This window comes from Malus domestica, chromosome 05 (assembly GCF_042453785.1).
Source record: "Malus domestica chromosome 05, GDT2T_hap1".
In the NCBI taxonomy this organism is placed as follows: Eukaryota; Viridiplantae; Streptophyta; class Magnoliopsida; order Rosales; family Rosaceae; genus Malus; species Malus domestica.
This window is the reverse complement of record NC_091665.1, coordinates 28,447,903-28,467,747: the sequence shown is the minus strand read 5'-3', so window position 1 is coordinate 28,467,747 and position 19,845 is coordinate 28,447,903. Positions and strand designations below refer to the sequence as shown.

The 19,845-nt window shown below is 36.1% G+C and overlaps 3 protein-coding genes across 7 annotated transcripts; all 3 read right to left on the bottom strand.

The window, feature by feature from the left end:
- Positions 1-1,513: 1,513 nt before the first annotated feature.
- Positions 1,514-18,216, bottom strand: LOC103435909 (uncharacterized). 3 transcript variants are annotated; one of them, XM_008374338.4, is made up of 3 exons: positions 18,177-18,216; positions 17,933-18,018; positions 1,514-2,153 (listed from the first exon to the last, which is right to left on the bottom strand). In XM_008374338.4, the coding sequence occupies exon 3, from the start codon at positions 2,109-2,111 to the stop codon at positions 1,641-1,643; it is 471 nt and encodes a 156-aa protein (XP_008372560.1). In that variant the 5' UTR covers positions 2,112-2,153; positions 17,933-18,018; positions 18,177-18,216; the 3' UTR covers positions 1,514-1,640. The 3 variants fall into 3 exon arrangements, with proteins under 3 accessions (XP_008372560.1, XP_008372559.1, XP_070678641.1); XM_008374337.4 differs by lacking the exons at positions 17,933-18,018; positions 18,177-18,216 and adding an exon at positions 3,566-3,707; XM_070822540.1 differs by lacking the exons at positions 17,933-18,018; positions 18,177-18,216 and adding an exon at positions 3,141-3,159.
- On the bottom strand, positions 5,799-9,154 carry LOC103435911 (uncharacterized). The gene is made up of 8 exons (XM_008374340.4): positions 8,904-9,154; positions 8,584-8,740; positions 8,252-8,337; positions 7,979-8,091; positions 7,699-7,764; positions 7,250-7,359; positions 7,073-7,138; positions 5,799-6,548 (listed from the first exon to the last, which is right to left on the bottom strand). Exons 1-8 carry the CDS (start codon positions 8,996-8,998, stop codon positions 6,144-6,146), a joined length of 1,098 nt encoding a protein of 365 aa, XP_008372562.3. The 5' UTR covers positions 8,999-9,154; the 3' UTR covers positions 5,799-6,143.
- Positions 15,157-18,675, bottom strand: LOC103435913 (uncharacterized). 3 transcript variants are annotated; one of them, XM_070822537.1, is made up of 3 exons: positions 18,536-18,675; positions 17,933-18,018; positions 15,157-15,815 (listed from the first exon to the last, which is right to left on the bottom strand). In XM_070822537.1, exons 1-3 carry the CDS (start codon positions 18,555-18,557, stop codon positions 15,306-15,308), a joined length of 618 nt encoding a protein of 205 aa, XP_070678638.1. In that variant the 5' UTR covers positions 18,558-18,675; the 3' UTR covers positions 15,157-15,305. The 3 variants fall into 3 exon arrangements, with proteins under 3 accessions (XP_070678638.1, XP_070678640.1, XP_070678639.1); XM_070822539.1 differs by lacking the exon at positions 18,536-18,675 and adding an exon at positions 18,177-18,232 and having other exon boundaries at positions 15,157-15,818; XM_070822538.1 differs by lacking the exon at positions 18,536-18,675 and adding an exon at positions 18,177-18,231.
- Between the last annotated feature and the right edge of the window lie 1,170 nt (positions 18,676-19,845).

Here is a 19,845-nt window from a genome sequence, read left to right as displayed (position 1 = left end):
TACGTTGCCGTACAATTCGGCAATAACGGGATAGTGTATCGTGATCAATCGAACTAGGTGAACTAGGAATATGAAGCATGTTGTTGTAATTAACTTTGCTAAATTCAATTCGATAAAACAACGAAAACGTGAATCAATTAGAAAAATATAACAACGTGACTTGAGAAACGGTGAAAGTGCAGCATGGATAGCTGAGAGCATGATACAAGTCATATATGGATATAGACATATGGTAAAGCCTAAACTGAAAGAAGCAGCTCAAGTGAAGTGAATGTTACTCAACGCAAGAAATCAACGAGGTTTAATGCAGACACTTATAGCCGACGCTTATTTGGCCACTAGATTTGATCCAACATAAACTATCACTCAGTTTAAGCAATTTGTTAAATTTAGCAGTCAAATATATGTTGCTATTGAGTGTATGTAAGTACTTAAGAGAAATTGGACCAAACTTTGGCACCTCCTTTCCCTTTCACCGACTGTGTTATCACAATCACAGGTACTTCAACCTCAAGGTAGTTGGGCGTATGGAAATTATTGGTCAACATTCACAAAAGAAGAGTGATTGTATGGCATACATCACACATCCAGCAGCGAAACGTGGGTTAGAGTAATTGTGCATCATAAATCGTTGTCACGACCCTAGAGTCAATATTGGTAAAGGTACGAAAAATAGATCTCTTGGAGAAATTTTTAAAGTAATTATTCAAAACAACAAATCACCTGTTGGGCGTCTAAAATATTGGATATAAGAGGGTAGTTGTATAAAATAATCGTGTGTGTTTCTTTTTTTCTTTTACTCAACAGAGGAAAGATCGACTTTAGACATCTTTCAATATTGAGCATGTCCAAGGGAGTTAGCAAATTATCTTCTAAAAGTGTCCTTTGTTTACCTATGTGACACTTATATGCTACTCTAATTTTTTTTTTCTTTTTTTTTACTCCAACTCGCTCTTCAACCAATTCTTCAGATCTTATTCTTCATCTTAAAATATAATCTAAAGTATGCCGTGGGTTTGGTTTTATTTTACTAATACTTTATTAAACAATACTTTCTATTAAAATATACCGTGGGACTCGATTTGTTATGTTGAAGAAGTAGCAATTGACCTTGTAAATACACAAAATCAGTTGTTACTTAATTTGCTAATTAAATTGCTACCTCCACTGAAGATGCTTTTTTCCTACTTGGAGTAGCGAATTAATTTTTCTACTCAATTGCTACCACCCCATAAATTGCTCCTGAAAGAAAAAGTATAGTAAGACTAAGAGCTAATCCATTAGAATTGTCCATTGCCATTGGTGAATCCTAAGGAGATATGGGCTTCAAGTTCTGCTTTACTTCTTTAGGACCATGCCAATAATTTATTCCACACAGCTCCAAAATATTTGGATTGGGCTTTCCCGATAAATGAGCTTTTGGACTACTTTTTGTAAATCAAAGAGTATATCCTAGACATTTCTGTTGTAGGAGCAAGGGCATGGGAACTTGCAACGGAACAGACACGCTGTCTTAGCCAGTCGAATTCAACACTTTTTTATGTTTGAAAGTGGACACATTGAATTGTTTCTTCCTATGTAAATTTACAAGAAAAAGAAAAAGAATCAACTTGACAGAAACATTTCACAACACAGATGTTCTAGCCTCTTTTTGAATGCGAGGACGATTCTTTTCCCCCAAGTGTCTGAATTATAGCTTCCAAAAGTTTGATTTCCTTATCACGCTTGGCGATCTCTTCTTGTTTGGCACGCAACTCTTCCATGTGCAGCTCAAATACCTTTGAGGTGTTCTCGAGCTCTTTTGTAACTTCTTGCGCATGCAACTCAGCAGCCTTTTCTGCTGCCTCAGCCTGTCGTTTTTCTGCCCGAGCACGAGCAGCAGCTGTAATGGCAGCATCAAGTTCTCTTTCCAAAGTTTCTACCCTTTGTTCAAGAACCTTGATGGTTCGAGCTTGTTCGGAACAAAGTGAGGCTTTGGCAAAGGTCTCTTCTTCAACAAAGACAGCCTTTTTAAGAAGTAGCTTCTGGAGTGACTCCAAATTGAAAGCCATTTCTGTCAAATTGCCTATGGCTCCGTTCCATCTTTCGCTTCCTTTGCCCTTGTCCTCCATTTTCTTTCGTTTCCACTGCTTGAAGATGATCACAGTATCCTACTGAATCATGCAATAGCAATTTAAAATCAGAAAAAAATGTATTTCAAAATAACAAGCTGAAAAATCAACACAAAGGAAAAAGAACTAAGAAGAACAAAAGGGATATTCAGTAAAAGCAAAGTCACAGTGGCACGAATACACCACACCGATTACACACTATATTCCTAAGCTGAATTTTTTCAGCATTTATGGGAAGTTAGCCTCCTAAGTTTTGGAATTTGCTCCTATGAGCCTTCGTGTCTCTTGACTCAAATACAATAACCAAATGAAGTTTCAAGACATAAGATCCGAACAAAATTTTCAGAGACAACATGACACACCTTCTTAGTCTTTTGGAGTCACCATTAGAATCAAAACATGCACATTCTGAATATTTCAAGCATGACGCATCAACTTAAGCGCAACCAACAAATAAAACTGTAACCTTGGGTCAAAAATAGTAGTTTGACAGAGTAATCAAATTTCACAAATTCCATAAATAAATAGATAACATGCATCCCACACAACCCATAATACCATACTACCATTCCTACTCTTATTCATCTACCTCATTCCTACGGTTGGTCTACTCAAGGTTAGGGCTCTCCGCTTGCCTCTACTGCCCTTTCTTCCGTGTCAGAACAGAGAAAAGATGAGCAAGTACGAGAGAAGGACCACTTTTTTGTATTGGCGGGGTAGTAAACTGACTGTTAAACCCACGCTCTGTTCCGTGATTTTGTTCTTTGACTTCTCTAGTGAATAAAGAATAGTTCGACACAACATAATTTTGTTTAGCAGATACTGGATAAATCATACTGCTTTTGAGAACCAAAAGTAGCAAATTACCAGAAGCTATGTTAACGAAAAAATGGCCATCTGCTTCTGCTGCCCTACCAGAAGCCATGTTTTAGGCACAAAACTACAGAATGCTCAAGAACATTTGGATTTAGCACCAAACTAAACATCAAAACTGAATAATCTGCGATTCGAGGATCGAAAATTACCTACCACCTAAACAGCCAGCTTCTCTCCAGTTTGTACATTTACACAAAACACTTACCACCACATGAATTTCATTAGAACTTTTTTGGGGCAAAACATTTTCCCATAAAGTAGCATACCCACCATTCCTACTCTTATTCAAACATTCAGCTTCCAAACCCAACACAAATCACACACAATCACAAAATTGAGATATGGGTACTTGAGAGGAAACAAATCAACCTAATGCCAAGAAACAAAATCACAAAATTATCAAATAAATTGGGGTTCTGATCGGGAATTTGATTTGATTTGTTTTTTTTGGAAACGAATTTGATTTGATTTGATCCAGTAGGATTCAAACGCTGTTGAGTCATCATCAAAATTCAATACCATGAAAAAGAATCGCAGAATTACAAAATTGAGAGATGGGTTATGTTAGAAGAACTCACGCGGAAGAAGACGTTCTCCTTGAGAGGCTGGAATCAGAGTCGACGAAATACAGGATTCTCCTCCTTGTTGAGTAGGGAGAAAGGGTGAGGTTGGGGGTTTTGAGATCCAAGGGGGCGGAATTCACTTTTGGTCCCACTAATTTACTTCAGGTTCCACTTTAGTCCACGTCATTTCAGTTGTATATCTTATTTTGGAAAGGGATCCTCTCGGACCTCTCCGGATCCTTTCTTTTCAATCCACCAAATCAGTAAATCCGTGTCTTTGAAAGTTGATTTAATGACTGAAGTTTTTATAACTTTTAAAGTGGGTCTCTATTTGTAGTCGTTTGATCAAATTTCAATGGTACGGATCTACTGATTTGGTGAAATTGGAGGAAGAGATCCAGAGGATCCCTTTCCTCTTATTTTAACCCATTAATTTACTAATGATTTTTTATTTATTTATAGAATTTTGTGTTTATGATCAAAATGATTCATTTTATAAGTCACTTTGTAAATATATCTTTTAAAATTAAAATCGTTTAATTAATCAACTGTAACAAATAAATAAACGGTTTATAATACGTGGTTCTTTAAAAACATATTTTTGCTATGTCTTGAAAATGAACAAAAACTGAGCCTTGTCCTTAAATTTGCCAACCTTTACCCATCCCATGAGATTTGTTTTTTTATTTTTTTATTTTTTTTATGTTAGTGTACTGTTGTGGCATACTATTTTAGTCGGTATCTTTTTCAAATGCAATTTTAGTTTTGGACAGTCGTGTTTGGGTTTTATAGTAGGGAATTTTAACGAAAAGCTCATGGTATTGTTCATTTTAACGAAAAATCATATTTTTACACTAAAAAGTCAATTCTTGTACTATTCACTTTACTCTTTATTTTGTCCTTATCGTTAAAACTCAAAGTTTTCAAACCATTTTCATAAAATATCTTTTTCATTGAAAGAAAAAAAAAACAATGTAAAACTGTATGCATTTTATATCTACATAAAATAGTCCACAGGAGAAATGTACAATCCCTAAAATCAAGCAAGTTCTGGAATAAATCAACCGATGAGCTAGTTATAACTGGACATTAAACTCACCATTCACGAAATCAAATTTAAAACCTCATATTTACAAAAAAAGAAATATCACTTCATCGTAATACTAATAGAAATTCCCAAGTCTTTAGAACATCCCTGTGTGCAAATAAAAACATGTACCGATCCCTCTCAGGCGCATGCCGCATAAAGCTGATTACAACTACCGGCCTGCATGTTGTACTCAAATCAAATCATTGATCTAAGCCATCTTTCTGATCAAGAGATTTCAGAACATTTTCATGCCGCATGTCGAAGCGGCGGACAGATCAATAATCTAGTTAATTAAAGTTGCCTTCATAAACTTAAAACCAGAGATGTAGATTTGTGAGCAAAAAAGATGTTTAATCTCCACATCGACGAGTGGAACTTACTTGCGACGTGTTTATACGTGATGAGTAAGACATGAACAATTGGACTTCAAACTCGTGACGTCCCGTTAGTAACACGCCTCACTACAAGTTCACTAAAGGGATTGTCTTTTGATCATAAGCTGACTGTCTTTTGATCAGAAAGCGTTCCTCTGATCATGCTTACCATAACCCTAAACATAATTAGAATAAAGTTCCTTCTAAGGTACACTTGTTTATTCCACACTGGCATCAGGCCATCAAAAATCATGATTGCTGCCATCATGACTAATCATCATTGTTAACACCATCATTTCATCTTTAATCCACACTATATAAGTAATTAGGAATGAGCATCACAAAATCACTAAGCTTAAAATTACATAACAACAATAGGGATGTTGAGGAGAGGTAGTGTCACCATATCTATGTTGTCAAATGCCACCGTGTTGGTCGGCTGGTGCCAGCCACGGAGGCAGCTGAGAAGACGGAGAGGCTGCACCGTGTGGCTAGGGAACAAGCGCCGACGGTTCAGCCTAGGGTCTCGGCTGGTTTTACAACTGGAGGATGTGGCCGGCTCTATTTGGATGATAAGGAAGATGTTCATGAAGATGGTGCCTAATGAAGGGTGGATAGACGCTTACAACTGGTCTCTGCCGATTTTACGTCCCCAAATGTTTCCTCTTTGTTAGTTCTGCAACTTCTTTTGGCTTGTTTTTCATTTCTTGTTGAAATCTGTAAGGAGGTTCATAACAAAACCTCTCAATTGAAAAAAAGTATTCTGTTTAAAATTGACACAAGCTAAATCGAATCAGGCTTCTAACATTAAGCGAAAATCGAGCAGATGTTACATGGAGATCTTCAAGTTTACAAGAAACTTCGCAAAAACCAACTGCAGAGAGACCAACATGTTTGACAAACATGCTAAATCTCTGATTTCAGTAAACCAGAAATTAAAATACAAGACTACAGATACAACACAAAGGATAACTATCTTGCCTAGCCAAAATAGAGGAGGGAAACCTAGCAAACGATGATGTTAGGCTGATGAAGCAGAAACGAATTTGTACAACACAAAATTATCAACCTGTGTCCATATACGAATGGAGCATGTTCTAACGATATCTGAAGTTCACTGCATGCACAACTAGCTTTTACCGAAGTACGAAAATAGGGTAGGTTGCTTGTCTAGAGAACTCTTCGGGTTAACTTTCTTCTTCGCCAGACTAGCAGATTTCTTATTCGTTACATAAGCAACTGGCTTAGAATCAGCTGAAAATTCTTCATAGTCTCGCTTTGCTTGGCCCTTAGATACACCTTCTTGAGACAATGTAGACACATTACATTTTGATTCATCTTCACATTGTTGAGTAGAGTACGGCTGTTCTGTGTCCTCTTTGCTTTCAGGTTCTTCTTTCACCATTTTTGACAAATCTTTCTTTGCAGACGTGTCATCAGAACTTGTGTCCTTTGGGTTTAATTCTTCTTTTTTGGTTCCCTTCGCCGAAAAAAACTTTGTGATGGAATTATTCCTCTCGGTCTTCAACTGTATCTGCAGAAAATAATACAACCTGTAACCAGTCCTGTTAAATCTTAATGAAAACAAGATTCCAATCTCCGAAGTGGAAACCAAGGCACAATCACCAAACCATGAAAACTCGATATGCCCCAAAGAAAGCAGTGTCACTGTTTTGTCTATCAAATCATGCAACACATGATATGAAGGGGAAAATGTAATGAAAAAGCCAGTCTTTAAAACTTGGGTGGGGAATGCTACATCATGATTCTCTTGTTAGGCAAATTGTCCATGAGACCACCACCTTAACACCTTTATCTTGTCACTTCTACAAAGTTTACCTTCTATCGGAACACCAGCTAAAGGATTACGCAAGTGCAAGAATCATTTTGTCTGATTCAAGCTGGCAGTGTTTCTCTAAAAGAAAAAAGCTGGCAGTCAAAATTTCCAATTTTGCTGTGTCGTAGAGATTAAAGTGAAGATTATTGCCTTTAAGTCCCCCTTCATATTTTTCAAATATAAGCATCATGTACATAAAAGAAAACATGAAACTGCCTCACCTCATTGATGCACTCTGGCCCATCAAAAGACACCTTACCCATTGCCGATGTCACCGGGTACCATACCTGGTGAATAAAAATTTTAGCAGTCAATAAAATGTACTTTCAACGTTTCATACCCAGATCTTTGAATAGTAAATGTTATGTTTCTCCTTTCTAAATTCAACAACCACTTACCAAATCTGGACCTTCAAATGGTTTAAGTAATGAATCAAAATTGGATGATGAAGAACCATCTAGCCATGTGTCAGTTGATTCTTTATCACCCAAGATAACAGGCATCCTGTCTATAATGATAAATTAACCAAAATAGTAGAGAAATGCTACTCAACTTTGGCAAAGAGTGCCACAGTAAGAATCACTGCGACAATTAACTAGTGGGAGTAAAAGGAAGGGACTTCACACAACAAGGACTAAATAGTAAATACAGAGCTGAGCCAAGAAACTGTAACTAGAAAATTACTGTGTATATGTATATGTATATGTAGTAAAAATAAGAAATCACTCCAAGTTAATCACATCAGCATAAGCTAAATAGTCACGCAGTAATTCATAACTTAGAACTATCCACACTTATTATGGTATTTGAAATGTAGTAAAAATCAACGAACATGAGCAGGACTCACCATGCAGCCACCCTAAAGCTGATGATGAAGAAGTTGTTATGATAGTGAATGTGTAAAGTTTCTCTCCTGCAGGATAACGTACATTGGAGATATCAGCACCTAGAAACAAACTTACTTTAAACTTGACAACTACTGACAAAGAAATTTCAGATAAAGTCAGTTTTGAAAACAAATTATCATCGCCTAGACCAAAACAAACAGACATAATAGCAAAACATATTAACAAAGGCGGTGGTCATGGGGAGGGGATTTTTCAAACAAAACAGTTGTCATTAACTACCTTCAGAGTTCTCCCAAGAATCATAAAGAGCAGCAAACAGAAGAGGCCTGCCGTCCTTGAAATGGACATAGTAAGGCTGCTTTTTAGAACCATCTTTTTTCCATTCATAAAAACTGGAGGATGAAAATTAAAACATGAAATAAGAAACCACTATATGATACTAATCAAACAGCAATTATGAAAGGGAAAGACACATGGAGTCCCTTCAATACAACCAACATTGAAAAAAATGTCGCAAACGATAAAAAGCATAGTAAATTGAATCATACATACCCTTCAACCGCAACAATGCAGCGGCTTTTAGGAACCAAACGACGAAAAGAAGCCTTTTCACAAATGGACTCAGACCGAGCATTAAACTGCAAAATTTAGCACAAACCAAATCATGTAATCATCCAACAAAAACTGTTTAATTTTACCATTCATTCATAAAAAACCAATCTTTCTCGTGTCGGTCATGAAAAATTGAAACTTGAGACACATCATATAGATTGAAGTTTAAATCACCACTCATTTCCATAACATCCTTGCAAATCTCATTAAATTAATATAAACAATCTATTAATCAAAACAGTGGCTGCTAATGCTAATGCTAAAGCTATTACCATCCTGTAGAAATCGGGCTTTTCGGTTTTCTTGGTGAAACTAGGAATTAGCCCCCATTTCATACATTGAAGAACGACGCCGTCGCCATCGGCCCCGTCTTCTCTCCGAACAACAGGCAAATTCGATCCAGGCGACACATTGTACGACGGACGATACCTAATTCATATTATACACAAAAAAAATTCGTCTCAATCAGTAAGAGCAAGTAATTAAAGAGACCATAAGACCTGTTTGGTTGCTAGGAAAACGAGAGAAAATTACCAAAAAAAATAATAATAAATAAAAGAGGGGAAAGAGTATTTCGTTGACGTTTGCTCACCGGTCCATGTTAACGGTGCGGACGGGGGCGTGGGTGCGGTGGCAAGCCCTAGTGACGTCATCGGCTCTGAGAGTACAGCGAGCCCTTCCACACATCTCGATACAACACTCGAAGCAACTGAACAAAGGGCGGGAATCGAGCGAATGCGGTGGGACTTTCTGCCCGTACAGGACTCTTGGTGACCGTTTGATTTTAACTGGCTTGAGATTCGAGTTCGTCCATCCCTGGTAGTTTCCTCGATTTCCAGATGTCAATGCCCTGATACCGACACGTGTACGGAACAAAAACAAAATAACAAACAAATGCAACCGGTTCGAACCGGTTAAGCCTTCGATAAAGTTGGCGGGGTCTTCTAGCGGCAGCAAAATCCACACAGCACACTCTACTGCACCAACTCGGAAACACTGCTTCCCAAATGCTATTCTCGCAAAACTACCAAGGTTATATGCTAGTCGGGGCGACGGTCTAGCGCTTAGCGCTTAGCGTTTAGGCGCTTAAACGGTTTAAGCGGATTTAGATAAATTTCGTATATATTATATAAATTTATTATATCAAATGTAAATAATTATTGACTAATATGATATTTCTTATAGAAGAACATACATATGTGAATATTTTATGTACATATATGATATGCGTTTTCATGATTTTTTATTCGTATAGTTTGTTCAAACGTTACCTATCCTCTGGTTCGTACCAGTTAGAAAAATTAGTATCGTTTATTTTCCAAAGAGGCTAGTAGTTAAAAATACATGAAGAATCTCTGAAGCTAATAGATTTAGTGTAACTTTTTGTTCAATATTGTTGGTTAAAAGTAAATAAAATTCAGTCCCAACAATAAAATAACTTAAAAGTCGATAGATTCTTATTTAGACATTCTAAGCCGTTGAATTCTTGGCCTCTAAACAAAACTAATTAATGATTTTTTTGCTAGAAAACAAAACTAATTGGCCTCTAAATAAAAACAATGATATTAATCTAGAGAATTCAGTTGGCAACTGCACCTTCTTGGTTCTTTGGTCTTGTCTCCTTCATTGAATCAAATACGATTGTCAGAAGAAAAAAAAAATTTAAATCCCAAATGGAAAACGTATTATAATAAATTGTTGTAAACTATTTGAATACGGATGGATGATGTCGTTAATTGGCAGTATTTCATTCCTAAAGAGAGTGAATGACGCTCGATGTTCTGCGGGTGTTATTAAAGACTTGAATCCAACCTTGTAGTCATCATATTGCATTCTGAATTTCATCAGCAACATTGTCTAATTCCCTTTCAGAGTTTTCCACAAGTAGCGATGCTATAAATACATAGACGGAAGCGAAAACTTGAGCTTCGGGGGACGTGAAAGAAAAATCCCCGTTGCCAAAGGTCATTATAGTGATTATATTAAAGTACCACACATCTAAATTGTAACCCTCCAATACATATATTAATGAAATACTTAAGCCTATTAGCAATAAAAGCAACATAATTGTTGCAGAAACATGCTGAATATAGCTAGACCTCTGGTTAAAAACGTCCCTTGAGTTGTTTGAGATAGAAGACAACCAACCCAAGGCGCAAAAAAAAAAAAAATTAATAGTAATGTATCAACATTGAAACACCAGTATTCGGGACAGTGAGATCATTGGCGGAGGCACATGAGGACTAGAGTAGTCCTAGGCCTACCCTAACTTGAAAAAACAAGATTAGTATTACACCTATTTCTATTGCTTTGCAACTCTTCTCAAAACTTATCTAATTGTTTATCTATCTTTTCATCCAAATCCTATCCTAAGATTAAGAATAATATTTCAAATCATCATTTATTACAAATCAATAAAACTTTTAAATTAAAACCCATCATTCGCTTTTAACTAATACAATTGTCCTCCACTCATGCACTGGCAGAGCTATTCCCCATATTATTCTTGAATTTCATATATTTAGTCATTCCAAATCCCAAACTTATTGAATAAAGAACAAATAAGGTTTGTAAAACTCTATTATTCTCTATAAAATATTTGTTTCTATTCTATCCTACCTTACTTGAGTTTTAGGGTTTGCAAAATTTTTAGTAATTCTCTCCATTGATTTTAATAATTCTTTCGGTAGTATAGATGACATCATGCAATGGTTTTAAAATATGAAATTCGTTGAGAATAATTATGATTACTATAAATAGATAAAATTATGTATTCATATGTTAATTTTGACTACTTAATTATTTGGATATTTTTATGATGTTTTTTCATTCGTAATTTTATAACCACTATTTGTTTTTTTTCTTTTTCTATACTTGTGTGAGGCCCCTTCTCACAAGAAATCTTGGCTCCACCACTGAGTGAGATACAAAGATTCGGACAAGCCGTCAGATCCCTTTATGATACTCTTCTCGTCACGCATGTAATAAGCCCATATGCCAATTACAATCGCGACTGGTAGTGGCCACAACATGATCTTGAGCCAAGTTAGTTGTCGGCCTCTAGGAGCCGGAGCCATAATCACTGCAATTTTGTTTTCAGTTCCACCGGCCATAGTACCACAGTCGAGTTGCGGCATTGGCTGCAGGATTACTTGGTTAGCAAGTACATTACAATAGAATATATCATTGGGTCCAAACATGAACAATCAAACTCCAAAAATTAAAAAAAAAGCATCCAACATTGAGCTCTTAATATAAATCATTAAGGAAAGTAAAACTTTGGTCGGAGTTTGTCAAAGTACACCTTGGAAAAAAAGAAGGTGAATGTGTACGGGTTTCGAGCTAGAAAGCGGAAAGAAAGGCGTTGTCTTTGTACATAGGAGTCGGAGAAAATAAACATGTTAATCCACACAAAATAAAAGGTTTTACCTCTTTCATTTTCTCTAAAACCACCAAAAGCCAAAATTGTGTGACAAGCAATTTGGGGGGCCTTCGTTGTCATCCAATTTGGTTGGGAACTCCATTCCGGAGGTAGTAACAACCGGTTAAATGAAAAACAATAGTAAAATTTTATAGTCTGATTGGTACTCTACTTGAATCCAACATTTTAAACTCAAAAATAATTTTCAAGTTTTATACCTTAAAAACTTATTTGATAGGACTATTTTCAAAAACTGAACTCAAGACTAACTAAAAAAATGTAGTCTATTATCTAAAAACATAAAAAGTGAGTTTTTAGAGTTTTTTAACTTAAACTCACTATTTTCTTTTCTCTTCCTCCTCCTCTCTCACTCCAAATTTCTCTCTCCTCTATTCTTTTTTTTTTTTACCTTTTTTGTCTCTCTTCCAATCCGTTCTCTTCATTCTCTCGGTTCTTTCTCTATCCCATGACCTCCTTTTTTGTGTGGTCACGGTTAAGTCACGTCAACATTTTATATATTTTTTTATAGAGATAATAAGACAAAAATAAATAGTAATATAAAATGTTGACGTGGCTTAACCGTGACCATACAAACAGAAGGGCATGGGAGGGCACGGGAACAATGAGGACAGACAATCCTTGTCCACGAATAAAAGCATCAACCTAATTCGAAGACAAAAACCGCATGAAAGATAAAAGCATAGATAAAATTGTAGCAGTGATCTCTCAACTTTAACCTAATTGGAGCAATGATCCTCAACTAAAAATTCATGACCATTAGTCCCTTAAACTATTTTACTCTCACACCCACAAACTATTTTCTCTTATCTCTATAAAACAAACAAGCAAAAGAAGAACAAGAGGAGGGTTAGGGTTTGAAAAGGGTCAATTCTCATGTGATTATATAATGGATTGTTGGAGGGGTGTGATATCTGCACACGTCTTGTTAATTATGTCATTTGATCTTTTTTTATTCATTCGATTTGATGGTCTAAAACTGAGGAAGTGTATGATAAGTAAAAAACGATGTGTGGATAGCACACCCCTTGTGGGAGAGGGAAAGAGATCATTGTACAATAGTAGTTGGGATTATTAGTTTTGATCAGATTTGAAAATAGTAGTTGAGATACTTTACTCCACGAATAAAAGCATTAACCTAATTTGAAGACGAAAACCGCATGAAAGATAACAGCATAGAGAAAATAGCAATAGTCCCTTAACTTTAATCTAATTGGAGCAATGTTCCCTCAAATAAAAATCCTTGACTATGAGTCTCTTAAACTATTATTCTCACACCCACAAACTATTTTCTCTTATCTCTATAAAACAAACAAGCAACAGAAGAACAAGAGGCGGGTTAGGGTTTGAAAATGTCAATTCTCATGTGATTATATAATGGGATTGTTGGGAGAGGTTGTGATAGCCACGCATATCTTTTTACTTTTCACACACCTCTTGTTAATTATGTTATTTAATCTTCTCTGATTCATTCGATCCGGCATATCTTTTTACTTTTCACACACCTCTTGTTAATTATGTTATTTAATCTTCTCTGATTCATTTGATCCGACGACCTAAAACTGAGAAGGTGTGTGAGAAGTAAAAAATGTGTGTGGATAGCACACCTCTTGTGGGGGAGGGAAAGAGATCATAATACAAAACTAGTTGGGATTGAAAGATCAAAACATAGAGAAAATTATAGTAATTGTCTCTTAATTAAAAATTCATGACCATTACCATTAGTCCCTTAAACTATTTTTCTCACACCCATTAACTATTTTCTCTTATCTCTATAAAATAAACAAGCCGCAAAAGAAGATCAAGAAGGTTAAGTGAATTATGAAGAGAGAATACTGTGGGTTACCTTGTCCACTCCTGTTTGAATAGAAGTAGGATCTTTTGTTACATTGTGTATATAATGTTAGTTGTGTTATGCATCATTTTTCTGATAAGTGACTAATAAATTTTACTCAAAAACACGATGGATCACCTTAGTTTTCTTTCTTGAACTATAGAGTTTTAAATTGCTCTGTGTTAATTACTCTTCTATACCCTGGAAAATGAACTTATAATGCAGGGGAAGGAGGATAGGGGCTGTGCAAGACTTGGTGATATGCATCTTTCGTGGAAACACACTTGCATTTGTGCTTCATTCATGTCATCCCATCTGAATGATAATTAACAACCTGTATAAGTTGTTGAGGTAAGCTATTATCCAAGTAATATAGACAACACAAAGAATATAAGCTTTCATATAGTGATAATTCATCTGGTTAACATGTAAATGATAATTATATGAGTAACTAAAATAAATAAAATAAAAAAACCTTTAGCTTTGAGTTCATTATGTCATGTTAGACATACCTCTTTTCTTTTGTTCTACTCTCCGCTGAAGTTTAAAAGGTGAAACTGGAGAATGATTTTGCACCGTGAAGCACAAATCGGATCTTGGTGTAGGCTTTCAAGACTAGTGTGGAAACATAAAAACGTACATGATTAGAATGTGGCTAATATGGTGTGTTTATGTTTCCATTACATGGACCATTGATTGAGGTTGCACTACCTATTACCTACACTATCATCCAAGGCCAAACTCTTTCTGCAAAAATGAAAAACAGCTGATGATTTTCCTTAAGTTTAAAGAAGGGTTTTCAATTGCACTGTTCAAATGAACAGTTGTTTTGGACCAAATTTTGCTTTATTTACAAAATTGCCACCACCCCTTCAATGATGTTCAGAATGGAAGTTCTATTTATTTACGAAATTACCATCGCTTTGCACAATGGAAGAGCGCCCACTCGTCCATCATCGTTGATTGCTCAGCTTTGACTATTTATCCGTCTGTTTCCATTCCCTTTTTCATTCCCTCTTTTGATCCCCGATTCTCAGCTTTGACACTTATATGCTTCTCTAATTTTTTTTTTACTCCAACTCGCTCTTCAACCAACTCTTCATATCTTATTCTTCATCTTAAAATATAATCTAAAGTATGCCTTATTTTTGTGGGGTTCGGTTTTATTTTACTAATACTTTATTAAACAATACTTTCTATTAGAATGTACCGTGGGACTCAATTGTTATGTTGAACAAGTAGCAATTGACCTTGTAAATACACAAAATCAGTTGTTACTTAATTTGCTAATTAAATTGCAACCTCTACTGAAGATGCGATTTTCCTACTTGGAGTAGCGAACCCCAAAAATTGCTCCTGAAAGAAAATGTATTGTAAGACTAAAGAGCTAATCCATTAGAATTGTCCATTCCAATAGACTAAAGTATTGTAGGACACCATACCATGCCAATAATTTCCACACAGCTCCAAAATATTTGGATTGGGCTTTCCGGCTAAATGAGCTTTGGACTACTTTTTGTAAATCTAGAGTATATCCTAGACTGATCTGTGTATGAGTAAGGGCATGAGAACTTGCAACGGAACAGACACGTTGTCTTAGCCAGTCGAATTAAACACTTTTTTTATGTTTGAAAGTGGACACATTGAATTGTTCCTATGTAAATTTACAAGAAAAAGAAAAAGAACCAACTTGACACAAAAAATTTCACAACATAGATATTCTAGCTTCTTTTTGAATGCGAGGACGATTCTTTTCCCCCAAGTGTCTGAATTATAGCTTCCAAAAGTTTGATTTCCTTATCACGCTTGGCGATCTCTTCTTGTTTGGCACGCAACTCTTCCATGTGCAGCTCAAATACCTTTGAGGTGTTCTCGAGCTCTTTTGTAACTTCTTGCGCATGCAACTCAGCAGCCTTTTCTGCTGCCCCAGCCTGTCGTTTTTCTACCCGAGCACGAGCAGCAGCTGTAATGGCAGCATCAAGTTCTCCTTCCAAAGTTTCTACCCTTTGTTCAAGAACCTTGATGGTTCGAGCTTGTTCGGAACAAAGTGAGGCTTTGGCAAAGGTCTCTTCTTCAACAAAGACAGCCTTTTTAAGAAGTAGCTTCTGGAGTGACTCCAAATTGAAAGCCATTTCTGTCAAATTGCCTATGGCTCCGTTCCATCTTTCGCTTCCTTTGCCCTTGTCCTCCATTTTCTTTCGTTTCCACCACTTGAAGATGATCACAGTATCCTACTGAATCATGCAATAGCAATTTAAAATCAGAAAAAAATGTATTTCAAAATAACAAGCTGAAAAATCAACACAAAGGAAAAAGAACTAAGAAGAACAAAAGGGATCTTCAGTAAAAGCAAAGTCACAGTGGCACGAATACACCACACCGATTACACACTATATTCCTAAGCTGAATTTTTCCTATAAATTTTCAGCATTTATGGGAAGTTAGCCTCCCAAGTTTTGGAATTTGCTTCTATGAGCCTTTGTGTCTCTTGACTCAAATACAATAACCAAATGAAGTTTGAAGACACAAGATCCGAACAAAATTTTCAGAGACAACATGACACACCTTCTTAGTCTTTTGGACAGAGGCTGCCACCATTAGAATCAAAACATGCACATTCCGAATGTTTCAAGCATGACACATCAACTTAAGCACAACCAACAAATAAAACCGCAACCTTGGGCCAAAAATTCTAGTTTGACAGAGTTATCAAATTTCACAAATTCCATAAATAAATAGATAAAATGCACCCCACACAACCCATAATACCATACTACCATTCCTACTCTTATTCATCTACCTCATTCCTACGGTTGGCCTACTCAAGGTTAGGGCTCTCCTCTTGCCTCTACTGCCCTTTCTTCCGTGTCAGAACAGAGAAAAGATGAGCAAGGTACGAGAGAAGGACCACTTTTTTGTATTAGTGGGGTATTAAACTGACTGTTAAACCCATGCTCTGTTGCGTGGCTTTGTTCTTTGACTTCTCTAGTGAATAAAGAATAGTTCGACACAACATAAGCAGATACTGGATAAATCATACTGCTTTTGAGAACCAAAAGTAGCAAATTACCAGAAGCTATGTTAACGAAAAAATGGCCATCTGCTTCTGCTGCCCTACCAGAAGCCATGTTTTAGGCACAAAACTACAGAATGCTCAAGAACATTTGGATTTAGCACCAAACTAAACATCAAAACTGAATAATCTGCGATTCGAGGATCGAAAATTACCTACCAGCTTAACAGCCAGCTTCTCTCCAGTTTGTACATTTACACAAAACACTTACCACCACATGAATTTCATTAGAACTTTTTTGGGGCAAAACATTTTCCCATAAAGTAGCATACCCACCATTCCTACTCTTATTCAAACATTCAGCTTCCAAACCCAACACAAATCACACACAATCACAAAATTGAGATATGGGTACTTGAGAGGAAACAAATCAACCTAATGCCAAGAAACAAAATCACAAAATTATCAAATAAATTGGGGTTCTGATAGGCAATTTGATTTGATTTTTTTTTTTTTTTTTGGAAACGAATTTGATTTGATTTGATCCAGTAGGATTCAAACGCTGTTGAGTCATCATCAAAATTCAATACCATGAAAAAGAATCGCAGAATTACAAAATTGAGAGATGGGTTATGTTAGAATAACTCATGCGGAAGAAGACGTTGTCCTTGAGAGGCTGGAATCAGAGTCGACGAAATACAGGATTCTCCTCCTTGTTGAGTAAGGAGAAAGGGTGAGGTTGGGGGTTACCTCCTCCAAAGGAATATTTTGTGCTGAAGGTTCCTGCATTGTAACTAATCCGTACTCCAAATGACAACGAAAACTATATACATAGATCATCTTCGAGCAGATTCCCATCATGATTGGCCCAAGGAATCCATCAGAACAACAGCAAAAGTAGCAAACATAATCCTTGGATTGTGTCACTAATTGTGTATGGAAGAAACCTCAAGTCATGCTACAGAAAATATTTCTATCTTATAACTGCAGACTAAGAACCATAGGAAACATTAGTTCTTTTCTTCATAATTAGTTTTCTATAACTTTTTCTTAAATTGCAAAAAGTGTAAATGCCCCTAAAATTTTCTTTTATCTTTTTGGAAAAATCCAAGCATAGAAAGGAGAAGAAAGGGGAACTTTTCCTCAAACCCAACTTTTAACTTCCAAGTTCAAATCACTTAAACAGATTACCGTGTTCTTACATTTTCGTAAGTTTACCCTTAACCAAGAGTCACATAGAAAACTCATAAGAAGCAAAAATAAGTAGAAATATATGCATACACAAAAAGATGACACCGAAATTCAGATTCATAGCACTCATTTCAAATTACGTACTGAAGTCTGCCTGTACAAGATTGGCAAAGGAATCATGTTTGAATGACGGCCAACTTCACCAATCCATAACCTTTCCAATGTTGCTCCTGCAATTAGATTCTTTGTTAAGGAGAAATAATTATATGTACTGCCAAATTAGAGAACAAAAAGCTGGATAAGAAAACATGTTTGTATATAACTATATATAGATGAAATATTTTATTAAAAAAAAGGAATTATATCTTCTGGTAAATAATGTGCATACATAAAACAACCATGTGCTCATCAGAGAAATCTTCCTTCTCTGTCAGTAAACTCTAGATTTCGCATAAACGTTCCTCCTTGTCCTCTGGTGTTGTTTACTCCATCTCTTGTTATGAATTTTGTGTTTGCTACCCCCCAAAAAAAAAGAACATCGCTCAAGTAAATTTTCTATATACAAATGGAAGCAGATTAAATTTTAGAAGTTGAACCACCAAAAATAAAGTAACACTCGGAAATATGTCTTATAAATAGAGATTTAGTTGGGGAGTTTTTGTGGTATTATGTGGTAACTACTCAATAATGGACAACATGAAGTAGGTAGAAACAATCACAAAGTGAATAAGGAAAACCGATTCTTACCTGCCATTGAAGAACTATTCATGTTTTTACTAAAGATCCTGCTATGACATGAAAGATCCCATACTCATAACATCCCATCGGAATGAAGCACAAAGACAAGTGGTTTTCCATTAAAGTTGCATATCACCAAGTCTTGCACAGGCCCTATCCTCCTTCCCATGCATTATAAGTTCAGTTATCATTTATTGAATCACATTTCCAGGCGATAGAAGAGTAATTAACACATAGAGCAATTTAAAACTCTATAGTTCAAGAAAGAAAACTAAAGTGATCCATCATGTTTTTGAGTAAAATCTTTTAGTCACTTATCAGAAAAATGATGCATAACACAACTAGCATTATACAGAATGAAACAAAAGATCCTACTTCTAATTCAAACAGGAGTGGACAAGGCAACCCATACTATTACCTCTTCATAGTTCATTTAACCTACAACATTCCAAACATGAAAACAGTAATAAACATATCAAAAAATAAAAGGATGATCACATTTTGCATTCAAATATGGTTAATTCAATTTAATCGTCTTTGGCAACAACCTGAGATCCAATTCTCATAGACCAGAAGGATCATCAGCAAGTAAGACTGCTAATTGTTTAAAACAACTTGCTAACAAGTAGCAAAAAAGACAAATAGGTAAGAAAACTAAATGTTATTTTCATGTACATTTTCTAGTAATGTAGTTAACAAGCACCTTGACATGAAACCCCACAAATGGCGAAATCCCAAATCATCCTGCACCTCCAGTGCAAAACCTATGAGAAAGGAAGAAACAAATTGGAAATTGGGGTTTCGAATAGGAACAATTTTAATACATCACGACATTGTCTAGGGCAAAATCACTAGATTGATGGAGCTGAAGGAAATCATGCTTAAAATAATTGAATGGTTACAAGGGCACAAAATACAAGAACCAGACGGCAAGAGGAGTTTTATAATACCCGGAGCAGTGGGATCAAGTTTGCCCAGTTGGAAACAAGCAAGGATCCATCATCCCGCCCAATTACCAGGTACCCAGATGATGTTCCTGCAGCACTTGTTACTGGTACAGAGGGGTTCATATTAAGCATCACAACCTCATCCTCCCGGAAAACAGAGCGCCGGAAAACAGAGCGGGGATGCATAAGTAGAGATGGGTCCAAGTCTGAAAAAGGTAAGCGACCCCTGATTGAGATCCCTGCTCCTGCTGCTGATATTTCTACTACTACTACTATGTCATTCCTCTCACCCACGATATTGCTTCTTCTCTCATCATTGGAAACGTAACAGTCGTATACATCTCATACGGTTCTCTCTCTAGATGTATCTAT